The sequence below is a fragment of the Phaethon aethereus genome, assembly GCF_964289735.1.
Source record: "Phaethon aethereus genome assembly, chromosome: 1".
Lineage (NCBI taxonomy): Eukaryota > Metazoa > Chordata > Aves > Phaethontiformes > Phaethontidae > Phaethon > Phaethon aethereus.
The window spans coordinates 96,264,615-96,283,590 of record NC_138575.1 but is presented as its reverse complement, the minus strand read 5'-3'; the positions used below and the strand labels follow the sequence as shown (position 1 = coordinate 96,283,590).

The window sequence follows — 18,976 nt, the reverse complement described above, 5'->3', positions numbered from 1 at the left end:
GCCAACCCCCATGGTTTATATACTGAGCATGACGATATATGGGATGGAATATCCCTTTGCCTGTTTGGGTCAGCTGTCCTGGCTGTGCCCCCTCCCAACTCCTTGTGCACCTCCCCGCTGGCAGAGCATCAGAAGCTGAAAAGTCCTTAGTTTAGTATTAAACACTGCTTAGCAACAACTAAAAGATCAGTGTGTTAACAACATTATTCTCATGCTAAACCCAAAAGACAGCACCATACCAGCTAGTAGGAGGAAAATTAACTCTATCCCAGCAGAAACCAGGACAACTACCTTTGGCCTGAGTGGGACCAAAAATAAGACAACATGCAACACTTCTCTGCTCTTTAATTTGGGGGCCAAATTCCATGAAAACTTTGTTTTCAAAATGCTACTAGTTAAAACTATAGACAGGCTCAATCAAATTAGCAGCAGAAAGCACCATGCCAAAAGGCCTAAGAGCCACCAGCTTTCACACCAGCAAAACCAAAAGTATTTCAGTCAATCATCTGTATGAAGGGCAACCCTGTATGTGTTTGGCTTTTAGGTGCAATCTTTTTGACCTTTTATGTTGGCAGCAGTGAAGCTTATGAAAAAATGTTAAAACTGCCAAACATAGAAGGGGCATCATCGCGTGGCCTTGACACTATTGTGTGCCGGTTACCATTACTCATTGCCAAACCTCATCAAGTGCATTCAGGTCACTTGGCTTCTCCACACAGACACCATGTATGAATGATGTAGAAGAGTATTTACCAGAAGCTCAGCTTTGCAGGAGCATAACGGAATAGCTTTATCTTACAGGGAAGGGAAACAGTTTCATTAGGAAGTGCTTCAAGCAGGCAAGCCTGCAACTTGAACTTGCAGAAACTGCCCGAGACAGTGTCTTCACTGAGGTCATAATATACACATTTCTCCATTACAGATAAATCAAGAAGTAGACAGTGTATGAAAGCTCAGAAGAGATTCACTAGTACAGGAAACGAAACTAAAATACTGGCTATTTGCATTATTTAGCAGCCATCTGTAAACACCAAGGGTGCCTAATTAGTGTACTCTATTAAATTTCAGCAAATTCTTGATGACTTAATACTATAGATATTTTGATTGTGTTTCCTTGATTGATATTAGTGATTTTGGTACATCCCCTTCATAGCTCTAATTGGGACTTTGAAACAAGAACAGACACTGTGCTTCCCTGACATACAACTGGAGGGGATGTCCCTCAAACTCTGGAATGCTGAGAGAAAGACCACTCCCAAAGTCTTTCCCAGGTTTCACAGACAGTTCTGAGCAGCAAGACCCTAGCAACAGAATCAGTGTCATAGGGATTAAATTAGGCATACAGTGCAGACAACTAGTAAAGCTAATAACCCACGTAATTTCTTATTGAATCCTGTCAACTTAATTTAAGGTGCTCTCTAATAATCTCAGATAGGAATGATAAGATTGAAAGGAATCAACCTCACAGGAAGATATAGCCTGAACAGTCAACTCCTCTTTACCATCCTTCACAGCTATGCAGAGTTAAGGCCACCCCACTTATACTGTGTACAAGTACAATAACCAGAGTCCTTCCATACCATCCCAGCATAATTCGATAGCTCCGAAAAAGAGCAACTTTTACTTCAGCTATAGCAAAAGATGACGTGGGGATACCCACTTGTGCTAAGTTTGCAGAGGGCACACGTAAGATAAAAATGCATCTATTTGATTCTTAACAATGACTTCTTTTGGGTGCAAGTTATGCGGCAAGTAATGAGCCAGAGACATCTCCCAAGCATCCACAAAGTGCACAGCAATTCCTGAGAACATTTTCCTCATGACAGAATCAAGCTGAAAGGAATACCAGTCACTGTTAAAGAGGCTCACTTCTGGCCCAAGCTCCTGAACATTAGCGGTTCTGATGATGATTAAAGTCTTGGGGCTGCGATCCAGCAGTTGAATAATTGCTCTTCGAATATTCCTCAGCCGCCGGATATATACTTCCACAGGGAAAGTGCTGAAGTGGGACCATATAGTTATGGCTATCACTGTGTTTCTCCCACCCACTATGCCATCCAGTTCATTGGCAATGTAGCGCAGTTCACTGCTAAATACTGTTGAAAAGCGAATGGGTGGCCCGTGACAGCGGAATTTCAGTAGGATATTGTGCTTCAGGTCCACAGACATGAAAGGGCCCACGTTCTTAGGACTCCCCAGGTTGAATTCCACTAGATCTGAAAACCCAAGAGCAAGCATTAGTGAAAGAAGGCATAAGAGATTAAAACTATCAACAAGATGCTAAGGAACATGGGGCAAAATTAACAGTAGATAAGGAAATCTGAACATAATTCCAAGAACTCTAAAATGAAACAGAAGATGAGTGTCATACATGTGCTAGCTGCATATTTCAGAGTGGAGTTTATGGGTGCTGAAATTTGCAAGACACCACACTTCAACTTCCCAGGGCTGTCAGTGCCTTTTCCAAGTTTCCCAAATTACTTTCTTCTCTCTCTGTCTCATAAAAAAGAAATTTTCCAAATCAACTCCTTCAGTCGTTGCTTCCCTGTGAATCCAGTGCTCATGGGAACATATCTGGCAACTTTAGCACTCCGTTAAGTTTAAAGAGGACTTCAACTTGTAGGCATTAAGGAGTCTCAAAGTCTGTGTTCCAACACACTTTAACTGCTTTAGGGCTAAGGGGCCAGGGTGGAATACCTAATTGGCTACTGAAATTGTTGTTTAAGTTAAAGTAAGGGAAACACAAGAAAAGGCCCCAAACCAATCAGCAGTAAGGGAAGTCATTTGCTACATTATTCCAAAGTCACTCGTGTGACTGGGATGCTGCAAGGTCTTACGCAGGCACCCTAAGTGACTTCTGCCATGCCCCTCGAGTGGCTGCCTTAACACAGCCGCAGCAGCGGTCCTCATTGGTGAAACACCTTACAGGGACAATTTTGCAAATACCTTGTGGCCCCGTTTCCAAGGCCTACATGTTTCCAGTGTCTGCTCAAACATTTGACTAACTGCCTTTCTGCCAGCACTTCTGATGATGTTTTGTCTTTCCTCTTCCTTTGTTTTGTCATTCTCACTCAGTAAGGTCAACTCTGTGTCAGAGATGTGCAAAACAAAGCTTTGCAGAGGTCTTTAAGGACAAAATTAAAAAAAAAAAATAACCTGGAACAAATGCTGTCAGATATTCAAACCACTGCCTTATTGTAGAGTCTCCAAACAAGTGGATTACTTTTCCTTGTAAGCACTTGGTTACATCATGCGACTTGTTAAAGTGATGGATCCAGTGTGTTCTGGACCTCCATTGGTCTTCATAATAATAACCAGAAGGGGAAACTGTGGGATCCTCAGCTCTGTCCATACTGCTTGAATCTGGAAGAGAAAAATTCTTTGAAATTAACATACAGCAAAACCAGCCTCCATAACCTTCATAACGTACAGCCAGCGATGTATGACCATCTTCCCTAGTTTACAGTAAAAGATATACTGCGTAGATTAAAAAGCTCAACGCGTCACGCTTCTGTAAGCCCAAGTATTTCACCCCCTATTTCTGCAGCAAAACCTGCTACCACTGACAGAGCTGGTCAAACAATCGTAGCGTAACTCGGTTTAAACTAAATGGTATCTCCGATGACAAAGTAAAAAATAAATAGCAGGTATCCGACATCTTCCACAGTGAGACAGAAGTGCTCAACCTTGCCAAAGGGACCGAGGAGCACAGGCAGAAAGACCAGCAAGACCGCTTCCTCCTCCCGGCACCAGAGCTCCCCGGCTGGCGGCCGCAGGCGCCAGCAGCCTGCGCTCCGCGGCGCGCTGCCCCCCCCCAGCGGCCGGAGCCCGGCGGCACCGCGCACTCGGCCCCAGCCGGCGGCACCCCGCGCCCCTCGGGAGCAGCAAGGAAAAGAAATCGGAATCCGCCGGTGGAATACCACACCCACCCACCCCCGACACTCCTGCTCCACCCGCAGGCGCTAGAAAGAGAATAATCAGGACTCCAAAACTAGGAAATGCTAGGATTTACAACTATGGCCAAGAATTTTGTACGTGCCCTTTTGATGGATGAATTACGAGAGTCTCCAATTCCATGGATTTCATACTTTCTATCTGCTCTCTAGCCCCTTCCCTTCTTACTGCCTGGGACGGGCGGCCCCCCGAGGGGTAACTAGAGGACACCAGGAGAGATCTGTCCTGTGGGGCGCCCACTGCACCTGCGCAAGTCGGACGGCACGCTGTGAGCAAGGGCCGGCGGTTACAGGAAGAGAAGCTGTAATCTTATGCTTACATCGGTCAAGCATTGCCATATTTCTCTTAGCACCCAGTGTTGATACTAGTACACCAACCTTCCGTGAGGTCGTTACAGGATCCTCTTCCCCCTGCCCATGTATTCGAATACCTAAACGGAGCTGCTCCCTGGCACCAACACCAGCGGCATGGAGCCGCCACATCCAGCTGTTTAAACACTTTACCCACCCTGGTGTGGAGACTACCTGTTAAAAACCGTTCCCCTGGCCTGTCCTAACTTGCAGCTGTTTGGGGAAGCACACATTGCCACAGCCAAAATCATGCCAGGGATCGTTCTAACTATGTAAAAGCACAGGCAGTGGAATTCCAGGGCCCGGAAGCATCCTCTGGTAGATGCCTTATTATAACACAGGTATAGCCAAACTTTAAACACCCAAAAAAAAAGAAAAAAATCAGACCACAAGCATTTTTAAACACCCATTGCTAAGTGGCATTTTTGGTCACACTGCTTCTGTACAATATTCTCTGTGTCGTGCATTAGTAGATGTTAACCTCCCTAGACCTCACAGGGACACTTGCTATTATGTTTGTGTAACACAAAGACTATAATCACAAGTACCACAGAAAAAGCCATTAGAAAATTTTATCTTTGGATGAGTCTTTAAAGCAGGCAACAGGGTCAATGAAGGAAGAGAAAAAAAGCCAACTAGTAATGTTGCCTCATCCAATATGTATGAAACAGGAATCCTACAAAGAAAAGGAAAAAACCCTTCACACACAGTCATGTAATTAAAGACCAATTCATAATGTGAATTCAAAACTGCAGTTTCTCCATTTCTTTAGTTTTGATGTAAAAACATTTCCATTTTTTACCTTTTAAATTGATTCTTAGACTACACATATATATATGTGTGTACTAGAACAACTTTCTGGTGCCTCACACTAAACCTAACACCAGCATTTCAAATCTGTGTATGGTATCATACCAATTTTACTCCAGAATTCAGAAAGCCATTACTTTTGGATTTTACAGAAGGGAGTATAACCTCCAGCCTGAATAGTTATGAACCAAGACTAGAAGTAAAAGCTTGTTTTTCAGAAAAATTATGTTTTAAAAATCAACTTCATCTACATTTACCCCCAAACAGAAAGTTATGTGCAAAAACAACAACAGCAGAAAAATGAATTTAGGTGTACCACCAATCCTAAGAAATCCACACATCCGCAATCATTATACAAATGTATTAAGTTTATTTATTCAGAGACTGTTCTTCTCAGAAGGCATTTCCCTGAGGAATACTGTGCTACTCCTATCAACCCTTTTTAACCCAGCATTAATCTGCAGGAAATGCAGGCAGGTTTTGATCATCTGTATCTCTTGAAAGAAAGGCGATATAATCAAATTTCAAATTTGCAGCAGTTTCTGCTAGGAAGCGCACAAGATAAAAAAGCAACAAAAAACATGCCATCTAAAGGAACTGGAGAAAGAAAGGGGGAAAAGCACTGCTGGCCTAATAGCAGCACTCTATTTTTTTAGTGAACAGCAAAACTAAATGCAAGAAATGCTGTAGGCTGTTTTCTATTAAGACTTGGTTGGTCAGGTCAAGAACTCTACTTTTACAGCCTCCTACAACCTCATTAAAAAAATCTGAAAAGCTTTCAATTAAGAAATAATTCTCTGTGTATCACATTTTATGCAGGCTTTTTAGAGGCATAAAAAGCGTGCGCATGGATATGAATGAGATAAAACCTCTAAGTTGAACTTAGTACACGCTGCCTCTTTGTTCTGTTTTTAGACAGTGTGCAGAACAATTAGGTTCTGGTCCACAACTGTAGGTTCTGACATCTTGTGGTAACACAAGTGATAGTAACAATTAAATGTAAATTTAAGTCAAAATCTATTAAACAAAATTCTTAACAAAGAAAGAAACACCACACAGCTGGTTTTGCTAGATTAACTTGAGAGTTTGGTGAGCAGTTACTGTAAGACATTTTACATCTCTAAGTAAATGCTAGGAAAATAGACACTTTTGGCAAGTTGCCAAACTTTTTTTTTAATTATTTTTTGCTAAAAATCCCATTTATGTTTGTAATTTTAGATAATTTTGTTATTAGTACTGAACATATATTACAGTAACACCCAAAAGCCTTCATCTGCTTAATACAAATTTAAAAGTTAATTTCTATTTCATGCTATGAAAAAAAACAAATGGATAATTACCTTATGCCTGTCGTTCTTTTTATAAATTTAATTATAAATTACAAACAAGAATCTTATAAAGTTCACTTTACCTGTAAATGCCTTAGGCTTTACAATCACTGAATCGGGTCCACTGGAGAGTATCGGCCTTTTGATATTCACATCACTTGGGGGGGAAAAAAAAAAATTGTAAAATTTACTGTAAAACTTGAAGGTAATATTAATCCATGCCTTACTGGATACGGCAGGGAACATTGTCTCCAAGGACAAGGACAAGGTTGAGGTACTTAATGCTTTCTTTGCCTCAGTCTTTAATAGCCAGTCCAGGTATCCACAGGGTATTCAGCCCCCTGAGCTGGAAGAGGGGGATGGAGAACACAGTAACCCCCCCATAATCCAGGAGAAAGCAGTTAAGGACCTGTTAAGCTACCTGGACACCCACAAGTCTATGGGGCCTGATGGGATCCACCCGAGAGTACTGAGAGAGCTGGCAGAGGAGCTTGCCAAGCCACTCTCCATCATTTATCAGCAGTCCTGGTTAACAGGGGAGGTCCCAGAAGACTGGAGGCTTGCCAATGTGACAGCCATCTACAAGAAAGGCCAGAAGGAGGATCCTGGGAACTACAGGCCTGTCAGCCTGACCTCCATACCAGGGAAGATCATGGAGCGGTTCCTCTTGAGAGTGCTCACAGGGCATATGAAGGACAACCAAGGGATCAGGCCCAGCCAGCATGGGTTCATGAAAGGCAGGTCCTGCTTGACCAACCTGATCTCCTTCTATGACCAGGTGACCCGCCTAGTGGATGAGGGAAAGGCTGTGGATGTTGTCTACCTGGACTTTAGTAAAGCCTTTGACAGCATCTCCCACAGCATTCTCCTGGAGAAACTGGCAGTTCGTGGCTTAGACAGGTTTACTCTTCACTGGATAAAGAACTAGATGGATGGCTGAGCCCAAAGAGTTGTGGTGAACGGCGTTAAACCCGGCTGGTGGCCGGTCACAAGCGGTGTTCCCCAGGACTCGGTTCTGGGGCCAGTCTTATTCAATATCTTTATCGATGATCTGGATGAGGGGATCGAGTGCTCTCTCAGTAAATTTGCAGATGACACCAAGCTGGGTGGGAGTGTTGATCTGCTGGAGGGTAGGAGGGCTCTGCGGAGGGATCTGGACAGGCTGGATTGATGGGCAGAGGTCAACTGTATGAGGTTTAATAAGGCCAAGTGCAGGGTCCTGCACTTTGGCCACAACAACCCCATGCAACGCTACAGGCTTGGGGAGGAGTGGCTGGAGGGCTGCCCAGCAGAAAAGGACCTGGGAGTGCTGGTTGACAGCCGGCTGAACATGAGCCAGCAGTGTGCCCAGGTGGCCAAGAAGGCCAACAGTGTCCTGGCCTGTATCAGAAATAGTTTGGCCAGCAGGAGTAGGGAAGTGATTGTGCCCCTGTACTCAGCACTGGTGAGGCCGCACCTTGAATACTGTGTTCAGTTTTGGGCCCCTCACTTCAAGAAGGATGTTGAGGTGCTTGAGCGTGTCCAAAGAAGGGCAATGAAGCTGGTGAGGGGTCTGGAGCACAAGTCTTATGAGGACCAGCTGAGGGAACTGGGATTGTTCAGTCTGGAGAAGAGGAGACTGAGGGGAGACCTTATCTCTCTCTACAACTACCTGAAAGGGGGCTGTGGTGAGGTGGGTGTTGGTCTCTTCTCCCAACCAGCGATAGGACGAGAGGAATTGGCCTCAAGTTGCGCCAGGGGAGGTTTAAATTGGATATTAGGAAAAATGTCTTCACTGAGAGGGTGGTCAAGCATTGGAACAGGCTTCCCAGGGAGGTGGTGGAGTCACCATCTCTGGAAGTGTTCAAAAAACATGTGGACGTGGCGCTTCAGGACATGGTTTAGGGGCCATGGTGGATTAATGGTTGGGCTTGATGATCTTGAAAGTCCTTTCCAACCTTAGTGATTCTGTGTGTGATTCTGTGTGTAATGGCACTTTTTCTTAATCCACTTCAAATAAGTACATAGGACTTACTCTAAGAACTTTTTACCTTAAGTTCACTCTACTTCCTACAGCTGAATTCATTCTGTATTGATTTCCTCGAGATCACTATCACTATTCTGAATCAGAATTCAAAATTTCGTAGCACTAGGACACAAATCTTGTGCACGTTTTTACTGGCACAAACCTAGATAAAGCTATCAAGCTATCAGAGGTCTGCAAGAAGCTTTGGGGGATTTACCACAGATGGGAAACTCCCAGCTTGTAGTACGTGTACCACTGCCAGGAGACAAACCACCAAAAGGGTAGGCTGTGGCAGCAGTGGCTTCCAGCTCTCTATAGGTGCTTATCACAGTAAATACCTCTGTGAAGGTACTTACTGCTTTCAGCCCCTGTAATCCCACAGACTGCACCGCAGTACGTAGCGGAGCTTGCGGCAGTCCAGCGCTGCCGCGAGCACCCGCGGACTTAGCTCTAGGCTAGGCTGGCAGTGGTGTGACCTGCCTCGGGGAGACAGCAGTACCAGCCAACGTCCAGCCAGGTTCGGAGAGATCCAGCAATAAGGTCTTCGCATAGGACAGCAGGTTGCCGAATACAGAAACAAATCTCACCCCCCCTCAACACCAAGAGACCTCAGAAGTACTTTGTTTGTGGGCATCAGTGAATTCTGATCATTTTATGTTGGGCACATGCCACAGCTGTACAGCTGTGACAGATGGAGAGATTTAATACTGAAGTCTTGTTCTGTCTTTTGTTGCTGTTTTGAAAAGAATCTCTGATGTTTTTCTCCATTCAAGAAATAAATTATTTGGAATTTCTATAAGCCATTTCAGTCAAGGATCTCAGAGCTGAATGAAACAAAAACCAAACCAAAACAAAAAAAAAATTTCCCACTCCAATTTGGAAACATCACCAATCAATTTCAGCTATATGTTACAGGTGAACTGCCTGAGGCACAGAAAGTCAAAAGATCCACTTACAAACTTGATAAGGAATAGCCAAAAAACAATTCTAGTTTTGATTTCTGGTCTTCGGTTGCGAACATGCATACAGACTTTCCTAATTAAAATATTAGAAGCTGCTACTCTAAAATCTTTCTCAATTTACACATCAAGCAGACGTACTGCTGAAACACTTCCCTTCAACACCTTTTTTGGAGAACAAGGCAGTAGCCCACAGCTACAATTCTGACACTACACAGTAGCTAACTTGGTCTAATTTCAGCTGAGTGTATATACAGAAGCAGTTCTGTCACATCTACCCATGCACTAAGAGATGTATTTTTTTTAAAATGCTGAATGCAGAAGAAAAAAATAACTGTAAAACGAATTTAGTTTGACAGTTTGTATAACATGCACAGATCATTTCCACTTGCACAGGTATTGCTCAGCAGTTTGTTCTACCAGATGTTTTCTTCATGACTGACTACAAATTATTCCCGAGTTTTGAAAGTCGTACTGAGCAACAAGGAACACATTGCATTACATGTAAGACTACTTTTGCTGAGGATAAAGGCAATTGGTATTTTGTGTAAAAATAAGCCTGAAGCCTGGGCCTTTTTTGGATAGTTCAGACTTGGCCAAAAATACATCTCAAAGCATTGTTACTGATATTGCAAGCATATAAGGAAAAAATAAGGAAACAATCTCCCAAACCATCACCAGATCTAGAGGGCATGCTCTTGTGAAATTTAACAGGTACACCAAGGTTGAATTCAAAGCACAGAGAAAGAACTACACTCCAGGTTTCTTTAGTTTAAGGTTAGTGTGTTCTTTCATGGCTGAATGGAGGGGAAGAGAATATTCAACAACTCGCATCAAACACCTGCTCCTGCAGATACATACATCCTCTAAGGCAATCTGTCATATTTCACCAATAACCTAAAGTTTATCTTTTTTAAAAAAAAAAAAAGTTACTTTGCTGAGTATATATAAATTCAACAACACATATATATACCTTTGGAAAAAGAGGCTTTCCTCTTGTGTCAGAAGACCTTTTTGATATCCGCCCTTGGCATGGCTGATTCTGCTGGCACAGGGCAGTTTTCGAGGCTTATAACAGAACCATGGTTCACCCGTGTAGAGATCTGTGAAGTTACAGACCGGGAGATCTCCAGGCAAGCAAACATTGCACTCCGTGGTTTCCGAATGCCTCCCAGACTTGAACGAGCTTTTGAAATAGACCCTGTCTGGCCTTTCTTCTCGTAAATGCAGGAGGACTTGGATTGCTTCACTCGGGTGGACGAGTGACACGGAAACTTTGACTTCTCCTGGCCAGAGCAGGGTAAAGAAGACTTTGTAAAGGCCATTGTGACAATCTACAATCCTTCCTGTTGCTCCAGCTTTCAGCAGAGGAGAGTGAATTCGTGCCTGTATATAGTCTCCGCCGTACTGCTTGGGTTTTCCTTGGAAATCCTTCATACGAACAAGTACCTCTAACTGACCACCCACCTTGAAGAGCCCGCTGGGTTTCACAATCACAAAGTCACTACGTGCAGGATCCGTGCTTTGCGCAAAGGCAATTTTGCCATCAGGGGGTTTTGGCCACTGTATTGCAGCAAGCAATGACTCCTGTTCCGCTTGTTCTCTTTTGGACAAAGTCTGCTGCTTATAACCACAGTAAGGCTTCCTGGTAGTTTTGGTTGTCTGCGACAGAGAATGCTGGACATCGTTTTCTGTTATCCAATTTGATCCTGAAACTGTGTCATCATCCAGGTGCTGGGGAAGAAAGAGATTACCTGAAACTGTGCTATTAAATGAAACACAATGGATGTTTTGTCAGGAAATGAACCCAAGAACTGTGCTTTGCTTTACAGAGCTTTGAAGCTGAGAAAATGAAGCAACTTTACTAGAAGACACAAATCTGTCACTTTGACCCTGGGCTTTCTAAAGAAACAGGTGGGCAACCTGTGGTTACCCTGCTCTGGCAAAGAGGCTGCTATGTAAAGCAGGCCCCATATTTTCTGTGGCAGTATTTCGGCTACCAGTGCATTCTGTAAATATCAGCAGTGTGAAAAAAAAATTACAAAAGGTTGCACGACGAAACAGTAAATTGTAACTCGTGTTTCATTTCCTTACTGTAGTAACACTTCCATCTTCGAGCACAAAGACGTCTAATTACTGCCCAGCACAATGCAAGGAAATAGGGTTTCTCCGAGAGATTACGCTGCAGACGAAGCGGATGCAGCCCCTGCGCGGGCCTTCTAGAGAAGTCTGCTGCGTGTAGCAGCCGCGGTCATTTACCTGGTCACAACTCACAGTGCTGCTTATCCAATTACCTGGAATGTGGGTTTCCCTGCAGCGTACCGAGTGAAAGAAATGGAAGAAAAGAAAGGAATGCTTCAGGTGCAATGAATTAATGAACTGGTGGGCAAGCAAAATAGTCTAGGGCAAGCTAGGACTGAACAAACAAATCATTTTTTTGGCCTGTTTATTTTTAAGATTTTAAAATCTATATACAGCTGAAACACAAGCAAATCATCCCCTAATCTACACAAAAGTTTAAAAATTAAAATAGTTAAATACAATGCTAGACTAAGAGAGGGGGGCTTCTGCTGTGACTTGAGATCAGTGTCCGAAACTGTATTTTTATGCAAATGACTGCAGAGGTACCATCTTCTTCCCGACATCACACAATTTTGCAGGTTTGCATTAGGGAAATTTAAAAAAATAGCACAGCCTAAGACTCCAGAGCTACCCGTGAGATTTCTAATCAGCAAATCCAAACTTACACCTCAAATATGCACAAAATCAGCAGTTAATGAGTACTTAATTATCAGGTGTATATAGAACTTACCCATACGCATATTTCAGAGAAGCACAATCATTTTTCAAGCAAAGATTAAAATCATACAGTGTAGCATTCACATGGCATCAGAGAATATGCTAGTTTATATTTGAAAGCCTGCTAAAAAATTAAAACTACTCTATTTGAAATTTTTTAAAAGATCATTGTACTTACCAATATCCTAGTGTTTTCCATTTACTTCCTCTATAACTAACTGCTCAGTAATGTACTAAAATGACCAGCAGTTACATTAAAGCCTTATTTATTGTTATAAACCTTTCTTAGTCCATTGAAATATCACCTAGAGTACATGTACGTACTAAGTAGTTTTCCCCTCCGCTACATTTATTACAATTTACCGGTATATTAAAGTGATTTGAACAACACAAAGATTCATATACTTTTTTAGAAGAAAGGTAAACCTAACAAACAGTAGAAACGCAGAGGCTTTTGAAGCCTGTTACATAAGAAGTTGGTTTTGATCAGCTTAAGATTAAGAGGATAATGAGCACACTAGGATATAGGATGGATACAGAGAATCTTCTCTGTTTGATATCCCTGTTAACCATAAAACCTGAAATTGCAAGTTGTTACATTTTAACAATAAAATATAAATTGACAGGTATCCACAGATCCACAAAATGTTATCATCACAATAGAAGCTTTTTTTTCTGTTTTACATTTCCACCCAGGATTTAACAAATTTTCCTGAAGGCCACCTGAGGTAAATTGTAATTATTTCTATTTTCCATCACAGCGGGCAAAAATGCAAACATATCACTGCACATTATTTCTACACCCACGCAAATCCAAAAATTAATCTCAGGCACAGTTCTACTTTAAATCTTGCCTACATGCATTCTTGAATTAAGCCAAGTTTCTTTTTTGTTTGTTTGTTTTTTTTTTTAATACCTTCACAACTTCTTCCTTTCACTTGCTCACGCATATACATAACACTTAGAAAACACTGCGTGGAAATATTTTTAAGTTAGCTATATATTTTGATGCATCCAACAAGCTGGTAACCACGTCTCAGTCAGCAAAAACATTTAAGCGTTTTCCTAAGGAGAGATGGAGAGGGAGAATATGTGTTTGATTAATTCTTGTGTTCAGTTCAAGTTCTCAAGAGAAGGTTTCTATATTTCACTTGGTTCTTCAATGCTTGGTACTTCGAGGTGGGGGGGGCATGGGAAAAAATGTTCCTTTCAAATGAAGAAAAGAGATGGCTATCTAAGAAGGCCTTAAAAACAGACCTAGCACTATTTTTAACCTTCTATGAATTTCTTCAGCTTTTTTAACCCAGTCTTTCTGTCAGACATGTAGAAGATGATGTTTATAGCCTAGCTATAAGACTTTATGAAGTCTTTCCAAGGGCATACCTACATGTTTCAGTGGAAAAGGGTGTAGAGAACACTAAGCCAAACTCATATATTCAGAAAACAGAGCAGAGAACATAGTTCAATGTCTCTAAAGTGGCCCACCTATATAGCCTTTTTAGCAAAGCACCAGGCCAAAGCTCTTCACTTATATACAGCTGAGGTCCCAGGCAAGCACTGTCACTTCAACTCCAGCATCTCCAGATTATGAGCCATTAGGAGGACTAGATCATACCACAAATATTTCCTCAATCTTCAAGCAGGGAAGAAAAAAAAAATCTCTATGAAGGTAAAACCAGAGCTTTTTCAACATCCTAAAGGACCATTCTTTCTCTAACATCCTTGTTCATCTGTGGAGCCCTCTCCCAAGCCTCAACAGGACCATGTATTATTGCAGAATTATAAGCTTGCATGTGAAAGTAAACTACACCATGTATGCTATTCACAGGAGAAAATACTACAGAGATTCCCTTTCCCAGTTAAAGCAGGGAAAGCTTCAGAGTCAGTTAATGTATCAAAGATCGTTGACTGGAATAAAAAAGCTTTCCAAACCATCTTCCTTTCCTAAGTGCTTCCCAGGCTCATCTCCAAACAAGTGCTCAAGTTCTCCTACCCCTATGGATACACATGGCTTAACCTGAGGCAGATTAATACCTTAGTCTGTCCCCACTCAATTTCCTACCCCCTCTTTCACTGGCATTTCCAAATCTTTCTGGCTCCTCTATGTTGAGAGGTCATACTGAGCCCATGCAGAACTGTGGGCTCTCTACTCTAGTTTGTAGCAAAACCAAAATAAAATTTCTTTAAGTAGGGCAGATTAAGAACATTTCTCAAGAGTCCTCTTCCTTTATGACACAGACCCTTTTAGTTTTTAATACAGTCTCCACATTGAATAACACTTGTCCAGCTTTGCTTATTTCCATAACTCCATTCAGGGTGTCTTGATTTTGAGTGCAATTTACAAGGGGTTTTGTTTGTTTGTTGGGTTTGAGGGTTTTTTTGTTTGTTTTGTGGGGGTTTTTTGGGGGGGGGGGAAGAAGGGAGTTGGGGTTGATTTTTTTTCTTTATTTGCTGCGTTCTGAAGTTAACCAGAATCCAAATGTGACCACAAAGTAATGTAACGGATGTCTGCCAAGTAACCAGGCAGGACAGAACAGATTACGTGTCAATTAAGCACGAACAAATCCACAAGCTGTTCCTGGTACATGAGAGATGTCATAAAAAGGAAGCTCTATGTTCAGAAGGACTAATAAAAGTTGTGTAGTTGAGCTGAAACTTTCAGCATTCTCACTGCCAACTAAGCAAAAATTAGGTAGAACATATAGCCCAACCCAGGCAATCATGCTCTCAAAGATATTCTAGAAGGGTGACAGGGTACTTGGTTGGACCTGCAGTGAACACTTGCCCTCAGTTAAACGCAATAAAGTTGGTGGCTGATAAAAACCATTGAGCATTTCAATTGCTTCTGAAAAGGTGGAACTCCATCTCAAAGCCCAATATCTTCCATCAGCTGTAACTCTTAGCTTGGCCTAGTACGTTCAGAACAATTGCTGTAAACCTGCATATGTCGCTGAGATTAGAGCAGGAAACGTGGCAGGAGATTCCTAGGTGACAGACATGGTGGGGGGAAGTTCCAGTTTGTCCAATAGAGAGTCTTAATTCATGCAGCAGATAATATTTGAAACTGAACAAATACCAACTACTGAAAGGTCAGTCATCTTAATTTTCAGTAATTTTACACTCCAGCTACTTTATCCCTACTTTTTGTCTAAGCTAGGCATGAGATCAGTTCACTGTCTTTACTGTCTCGCAGCACTGAGTGGGTGCCAAGTTACTCCAAATGTCAAAGCCAATCCTAAAAAGCCATCACCTGAGAGACAAACGTTCCAACAATAATCCAAATAAGATGATGCAGTTATCTTTTGTAGGCACCTGCAATTTAGCAGCAAGAATCAAAGACTTTGTTACATAGCGCTCTTGTTCAGTTTCAGCTGTTTGATTCCACACACCATTCTTTCATCCTTGCAAGAAACTTCCCCTCTCACCATACACTCTCATTTCTAAGTGCTTTTAAATAAAAAAATGCTCACAACCACTGAAGTGGTTCTGTTGTTGTAAAGGCAATTGGTACAAATATACAAACTCTGCTGTATCCTAAAGGCATGATGTTTCTCCTCAGCAACAACCTGATACTTTACAGAAAATTATTGAACATTTCATCTGCCTGGCTGTGTTCCCAAAAAACAAAACAAAACAAAAAACCCTTGAACATTTTTTCTGGTACTATAGTGCAGTGGTCAGCTGTAGACCTCAAGGGCAGAGTTACTCCATACTAAAAAGCAAATTAAACAATAAGAAGACTATCAAAATATTTTGTGAACAGCTTTTTTTTTTTTTTTAAACACAAGTTAAAAAAGTAAAATTCTGACATGAGTAGGACTGTTAAGAGGGCATCATTAGTAGCTTAAGTATTCAAGAAGGAGGATTCCAACATGAAAAAGTATAAAATCCTAAAGAGAAAAAGCAAGGAGGCTAGCTAGGGGCTAGCTGATACTGCATTAGCTCTTTAGCTTTAGACAGCTAGATTAGATGATTTGGGAACGAGAAGCATGTCTGCTGCATTTACAAACACGTTTTCAACAGTAACCAACAATAAGCCCTCCTTCCAGAGCTTGAATGGAGTTGGTTACAGATATTCTGTGGAAGCTTTCTAAGACTCTTGCTGGCTTTGATCTCTGACTGAAAAGAATCAGCTTAGATACCTATTCTAGACTGCTTGGAAAGCTATGCCAAAGACAGAGACGAATACCAGAGCAGGTTCCATTCAGAAAAGTCAAGATAACAAAAGGGGTTAGATTTGCGTGTTACAGCATAAAGTTTTACCAGCAACATAATACTTAACTGAGTTTGGAATATCAGATATGTAAAGGTCAAAGCAGCTGCATAGATACTTATCATGAATGGTGGCAAGAAAAAGCACAGAGTGAACACCCATACTGCATTTTTTTTTTTTCATTTCACTCTCAAAACTTTGTCAGTGCCCTTTCCTCTAGGCACCGTAACTTAAAGAAAGAAAGAAAGAAAATAGTCTAAGGTTCAAAATATGAACACTGTTCTTCATGCAATATCCTAGACCAAAAAAACACAGAAAAAGACAACAAAAGAAAAGCTACCTTCTGTGTTACACAAAAATGATCATGCTAACTCAAACCAAAGGTCCATCAAACACAGTATTTTGATTTCCAGTAGTTTCCAACAGCAGGTATGTGTGAAAAGGATACAGGCCAAATATGTTGCAATACTTTCTCCTGAAGATTTAATGCAGTTTCTAGCACTTTGCGGCTTAGAGACATCTTAAAACACTAGGGTTAACATCTTTAAGATTTAGCATCCCCTAAGGGATTTTTCTTCTACGAATTCATCCAGACTTTTTAAATATCTGCTTTTAGCAGCTACACAATCTCACTGCAAGGACTTCTGCAGTTTTGCTGCAATCCATAAAAAACCCTCTTGAGTTCAGCATCTGCTGTTTTTATTTAATGTCTCTACTAATACTGGACTGGGTAACAAACATTCATTCTTTAGTTATTGATCCTGTGTCACTTGTGATTTTAGACATCTCAAACATCTTCCTTGCCCTTACCTGAACCTCTTCCAATTCAACTGTATCTTTTTGGGAGTGAGAGGGGATTTTACAGCCACTCTTTTGGATCACTTCATTTGGGCATCACTAACCAGGGAGGCGGAGGAAGACTCTGCAGGCAGGATACACACAACTTAAAAGCATAAAGCAATTATTAGTTGGCTAGCATGTATAAAAGATAGCTATAATTTGACGAGGTATTAGGCTAGGCATTATTATGCTCACCCACTAAATGCCATACTGGATAGTCTGCCCAGGTAGGTAGCCAATGGGCAGGGTCAGCCTGCAAGGCTCCCTGGAACAGATCCTCAGTGGTTTTATCTGGGGCAGTTTGAAAGTACCTTTGCACTGAAGTGATAATGAAGGGGGGGAAAAAAAAAAAAAGCAAGTCAGAAACAGCAGAGGGAAAAAGGAAAAGGCAAAGAAAAGTTGCATCAGTAAAGGCTGGAGATCAGCTAGCTAGCTAACAGTCCTGCAGAAAAAGACCTAGGGATTCTGGTGGACAGCAAACTGAGCATGTGTCAACAGCACAACATTATGGCAATGAATTAACAAGAGCATAACTGCTGATCAAGTAAAATGATAATTTCCCTCAACTTGACCTTGAGCCATACCTAGAACACCGTGCCTGGTTTTTGGACACCCCGAACCAGAGTCAAACTGGAGAAACCAGCTAAGAACACCCAAGATGATTAGGGAATTGGAGTACATGACAGAAAGGAGACACTATGGGAACCAGGCTTTTTTTTTTTTTTTAAGTTTGGAGAAGATCGAGAGGGGATCTAACTGCAGTCTTTCACTACCTAAAGGGAAGTTACAGAGGAACTGGAGTCAGAAGTACACACTGAAAGGACAAGAGGCAACTTCCACCTGCACATAAGAGAAACATTCTTCCCTGTGAGAGGGGTGCAGCACTGCAACAGGCTGCCTAGGCAGGTTGTGAAATCTCACCATCCTTGAAGACGGTCAAAACTCAACTCAGCAATAGCCTGCACAATCCAAGCTAACTTTAAAGTTAGCCCTTTGAGGAGGGTGTTGGATTAAAGACCTCCAGACATCCCTTCCAGTCTGAATTTTCTGTGATTCCAAGTTGTAGCTAAATGCCATCAGTCATAATTCTAACCTTACACTCGGAGCGGAATAATGGTGCTCCAGCCCACTTGGAGAACAAACAGGCTCCACTTACCTCTAACTGAAAAAAGTTATGGACCAGCACCACAATGGCCAGTACTGCCATAAGCAGGCAGAAGATCTGCAATCTGAACGAGTCACACCACATTGTCCATTCATGCCTTTCCCTCCCATGTTAGATGCTGCCATGACTTCCATTCACCGCAAACATGAACGTCATTCCGTCTCAGTAGTGCACAAGAGAATTCAGTTGTCTTCCACTTCATTCCTGCAAATGCATTTACAACAGTTATATTAAGTCCTTAAAATATTATTAGAAGTAAAGTCGAGTTTAATACTGAAAGCATATAACAGCGGAACTTCGCCCAGCAACAAGTGGTACAATAGACCTGTTAAGACAGATTTTTGTGGCATTAATCTGAACAGCACTATCTATTACGGTACTTAATTCTCTTGGGCATGTCAAGGCAAAACCTTATCATAAAGCCAGTCTCAACCATATTTGATATACCAAAAAAGGCAAAAGAAGAGTGCAAGATTTCTTTCTGGCAACCAAAACCCCAGAATAAACGACGACGACCCTATTATATCCATTAGGCCACACTCTCACCAGCCAG

The 18,976-nt window shown here is 41.8% G+C and overlaps 1 protein-coding gene across 1 annotated transcript; it reads right to left on the bottom strand.

Moving 5' to 3' along the window:
- Positions 1–1,665: 1,665 nt before the first annotated feature.
- Positions 1,666–18,573, bottom strand: NXPE3 (neurexophilin and PC-esterase domain family member 3; the record flags this gene model as incomplete). The annotated part of the gene is made up of 5 exons (XM_082005152.1): positions 18,415–18,573; positions 10,380–11,140; positions 6,526–6,599; positions 3,157–3,363; positions 1,666–2,216 (listed from the first exon to the last, which is right to left on the bottom strand). The coding sequence occupies exons 1-5, from the start codon at positions 18,505–18,507 to the stop codon at positions 1,666–1,668; spliced, it is 1,686 nt and encodes a 561-aa protein (XP_081861278.1). The 5' UTR covers positions 18,508–18,573.
- Positions 18,574–18,976: the final 403 nt, after the last annotated feature.